Source organism: Perkinsus marinus (genome assembly GCF_000006405.1).
Source record: "Perkinsus marinus ATCC 50983 genomic scaffold scf_1104296936976, whole genome shotgun sequence".
NCBI lineage: Eukaryota > Perkinsozoa > Perkinsida > Perkinsidae > Perkinsus > Perkinsus marinus.
The window spans coordinates 49,333-53,212 of record NW_003213971.1 but is presented as its reverse complement, the minus strand read 5'-3'; the positions used below and the strand labels follow the sequence as shown (position 1 = coordinate 53,212).

Below are 3,880 nucleotides of genomic sequence, written 5' to 3'. Positions count from 1 at the left end.
GCTTCACGTCTGGTGACTCTCATGTTATGATTCCTAATGCAGCTGGAATGGTAGCGGTGGTTGGGACTAATCCTTCTTGGTCTCTCCCGAGGGGGGCGTCTAGTGTCTATGCTATGCTTGGTCGTTGTAGTATACTCTGAACGTCTAAGCCGATTCATTTTACTGGGTTCTGGTCAGTGATAGTGGTATTGGTTATTTTCATTTTAGTCTTGAGAGATGCTGTAGATTTTATGTTTTTACTTGTAGATTTGTCGTGACTGCTATTTACTGTCAGGTACTTGGTGTTGTACAGTTGTCGATTTGGGCGGCTTATCGTAATCTGAAACTTCCGAGAGAAACTCGTCCACCTGTGAATGAGTATAGCAAACTTGGTGAATGATGTTACGTTGAGGTTAGTGAGGTTGCTAGTGTGTCTGTGAGGAAGTGCTTCAAGCGACTTATTGTTTGCTACGACTGTACCAGTGTTGATTGTTTGTGTGCTTCTCACGAGTGCGAAGACTTGGGTTTTTTAATAGGGCCACTTGGGGGACAATTTGTTGTGTTGTGGTAGCGTGTTTTCAGGTGAGCTAGGCTTCTAGTAGTTTTCTTCGATGTCGTCCGCTTTTTCTTTACGAACTTGTACTTGGTGTTATGTTAATTTCTGTGGTAAGGAGGCGTGCTGTAGGAGATTTGCTCAGGTTTTTATTAAAACCTTTTTGGTTTTTCGTCAATGGAGGCCGCCTCAGCGGCTGCTGCCTTTAGCGTTGCTAATGATACCTATGGTGTTGCGGGAGGTTTATCCCTGCATGAGTTGTTGGGATCAATAGCGCCTATACTTGGCACGGTCGGATCGGTTCTCTCGGTGATACAATACTTGTCTTGCATACCGACATTGGTTGAAGTGTCGAGGAGGAAGAGTACGGGAAAACTGTCGGCGATGCCCTACTGCACGACATCCCTATTATCATTACTTTGGATTACATATGCTCTTATGGTATGGAGAAGAGACTCGAGGTTTTGTGATGAGTTTTTGTCAATGTTAGGTACCTGGGAGGATGGCAATACTCGGCATCAATGCGGTAGCGTTGGGTTTCATGGTCGTTTATATGTCTGTAAGATTCGACAGAAGTGCTTGGGTTGTGGTGATGTTGGTATTTATTAGGTCTTCTTGCGTTACACAGATTGCAAGAAGCAGACTATGGTGAAGTACATGAGTGTGTTATTGTGCTATGGCGCAGTGGTAGGCTGAATGGAGATGGTCGCAGGTTCGATTCCATGCGGCGTTGTTTTTCTTCAGATTAGTGTTGCCGTTTTGTTTGCGACATCCGTTGCAAGTTTTCTTGGCAACTGCTGCGTCCTAGTCAGCATCACCATGTATGCGTCACCGTTGGCAGTTGTTCCAACTATTATAAGTAAAGTTGAGCAGTTTTTGGTATCAGTATTTGGCGATTTGAATTTTTTCAGAGACCAGGGATTCATCGTGTATGCCCCCACTATATTCGTTCACAGGCTTCTTGGCCGCTCTGGTATGGTTCGGCTATGGTCTGGGTTCTGGGGACTTCCATGTGTGGATTCCGAATGGCACTGGTTCGGTAGGATGCTTTACTTATGTTATTCATTAATGATGTCTTTTGCCTCAGATCCTTTGCCTGGCTCAACTCGTTATTTGGGTGATCTACCGCACTCCGTACTCCTCTAAAAGCGAGGAAGTTGAGTATTACGATGACGTCAAGCCTTACGGTGCTTCTGAATATTATAGTGTGGCCGACACTGACGTGCCTGACTACATCAGTGTCGATTCTAACTCTACTGTCTCAAGCGCCGCCTACTTGCTATTGGATCCCTGATTTCGAAAAGAATGTATCCAATTCGTGCTCGTATCGCTGACCTGCCCCCTCGCAATTTTAACGATGTTTTCATCAGAGTGAGGGCGGCGGTCGTAAGCTTGCACGGGAAGTCTGTATTCTATCAACTTGTCATTACCGAGACTCGTATTTGCATTCCGCAAGGCCACAGGTGCTACCGATGTTTTGTATCATCATAAGTACCTTGGTCGGCTTTGCTGGAGTCTCAGTCGTCTTTAGCTGTTCTTTTTGATCATTATCTGATATCTACGATAGAGCTGCGTGAGCTCGCGCAATTAGCTCTATGTATAGAGAAAGGTTCACCAGGAGTGGCCAGAGCTCATCATCCACGTTGTACGTGCATATGATGGTTTTTCACAGAGTCAGCGATAATCTACTTGCTATACAGTTAATATAATCGCTCCTTCTCCTCTCCCATTCGGACGTTTTATCTCGGCATTCACAACAGTACATAATTCACTGCATCTCGAGAAGCGTCTTTGTTGAACCATGCTCGTTGCTACGTTGTGGCATGAGTCATATTCTTAACCTCTTTTTATATACGTGGTAATAAGTTGCTAGCATGAGCGAGTGATCGCGGTAGTAAGCGACCTATGGTTCTTACTGCTACTTCCATTGTAGTCGATTTCCTATAGGGCAGGTTAATCGGCTCGTGGAGATCCGCGATCAAACGGTTCGAAGATGATGGACCGTCGCTCCTCTGGCTGTTGCTATTTATCTCTGTAGACAAGGTATTTTCTGACGTTTATACTCTTGTTCTACGAAAAATTGTGACGGTTAGACGATCCACAGCATTCTGTTATTATTTATCTTCACCTTTACACAGCGTTTCAGGTGACTCACGGGGACGACTGTGCTACTGTTGACAATCTCAACTTGCTTTACTGGCAGCGCACCCTCCATACATCACTATCGGGTGCTGTCCATTCGTAGTAAGTCCTGTGTAGAATATTTGTTGTAGCTCAGTGATCTGTGATTGAGCGAAAATTGGGCGATAACAGTGTTTTGTGTTGCTCCGGTTGGGGATTCGGGGGGATTGTAGTAATTTCATCCTGTGGTTCCTCGACGCATGTTTCATGCTTGTCCACTAGTAGAAGCTTTATACGGTGGAACAGACAACTTATGTGTGATAGCATTATTTCGTCTTTCACTGGCAGCTGTAGTTGCGAGCTCGGATAACTTTCCAAATCATTAATTTCTAGGCTAATTCCCCATGCGGTTATCCCGTCGAAATTGATGTTATTATGGGCGAAATTGGCTTTCTCAGTTATGAAATCGTCTTCTTACTCTTGCGAAATTTTAACCCTTATTTTGATCGCGTCGCTTAACTGACTACTTTGTTCGATTATATGATTTGGTGTAGTCCTCTGGCATAGCGGCCCCCGTATTCGGCGATTAGATTTCTGAGTGATGTAGTCCTCTGGCATAGCGGCCCCCGTATTCGGCGATTAGATTTCTGAATGATGTAGTCCTCTGGCATAGCGGCCCCCGTATTCGGCGATTAGATTTCTGAATGATGTAGTCCTCTGGCATAGCGGCCCCCGTATTCGGCGATTAGATTTCTGGATGGTGTAGTTCGCGGGCATAGCAGTCCCGTATTCGGGAATCAGGTTTCTGAATAGTCTAGTCCGCTGGCATAGCTGCCCCCCTACTGGGCAAATTGATTTCTGGATTATTTAGTCTGCTGGCATAGTGGCCCCTATATTCATACGGCCGTATTGTGTGATAGACAGCCTATGATAGCATTTTGTGTGTGGGTGTGTGGGACAGCGAAGATCATCTTCGTCTTGTTGTGGTAAGCTAGAGATTGAGTAATTCGCTTTCCTATCTTACTTGTTGGCTTGTTCTTATGAGAAGGGATTCATATCAATATCAATACCTCGATGTATAGATTTATAGAGTAGTACTGTAGTATTATATTCCCTTTTTTGTTGGTTCGTTGATATAGAAATATGTGTAGCGGGGAGTTGATTATCTATATTATTATTATTCATAGTTCAGTAGTATAGGTTATACACTATATACCCTTACTGTTC

The 3,880-nt window shown here is 44.4% G+C and overlaps 1 protein-coding gene across 1 annotated transcript; it reads left to right on the top strand.

The window, feature by feature from the left end:
• The first annotated feature begins 704 nt into the window (after positions 1–704).
• Pmar_PMAR001358 (conserved hypothetical protein) lies at positions 705–2,837 on the top strand. The gene is made up of 6 exons (XM_002783467.1): positions 705–973; positions 1,023–1,091; positions 1,142–1,219; positions 1,277–1,391; positions 1,444–1,571; positions 1,620–2,837. Exons 1-6 carry the CDS (start codon positions 710–712, stop codon positions 1,824–1,826), a joined length of 861 nt encoding a protein of 286 aa, XP_002783513.1. The 5' UTR covers positions 705–709; the 3' UTR covers positions 1,827–2,837.
• The last annotated feature ends 1,043 nt before the right edge of the window (positions 2,838–3,880 follow it).

What these genes read in the sequence shown, in the direction of transcription:
- Pmar_PMAR001358 (XM_002783467.1), top strand. Translation starts at nt 710, where the DNA reads ATGGAGGCCGCCTCAGCGGCTGCTGCCTTTAGCGTTGCTAATGATACC. An exon ending in AGTTGTTCCAACTATTATAA is followed by an intron (nt 1,392 to 1,443) that starts GTAAAGTTGAGC and finishes GAATTTTTTCAG; the next exon opens with AGACCAGGGATTCATCGTGT. An exon ending in TTCCGAATGGCACTGGTTCG is followed by an intron (nt 1,572 to 1,619) that starts GTAGGATGCTTT and finishes CTTTTGCCTCAG; the next exon opens with ATCCTTTGCCTGGCTCAACT.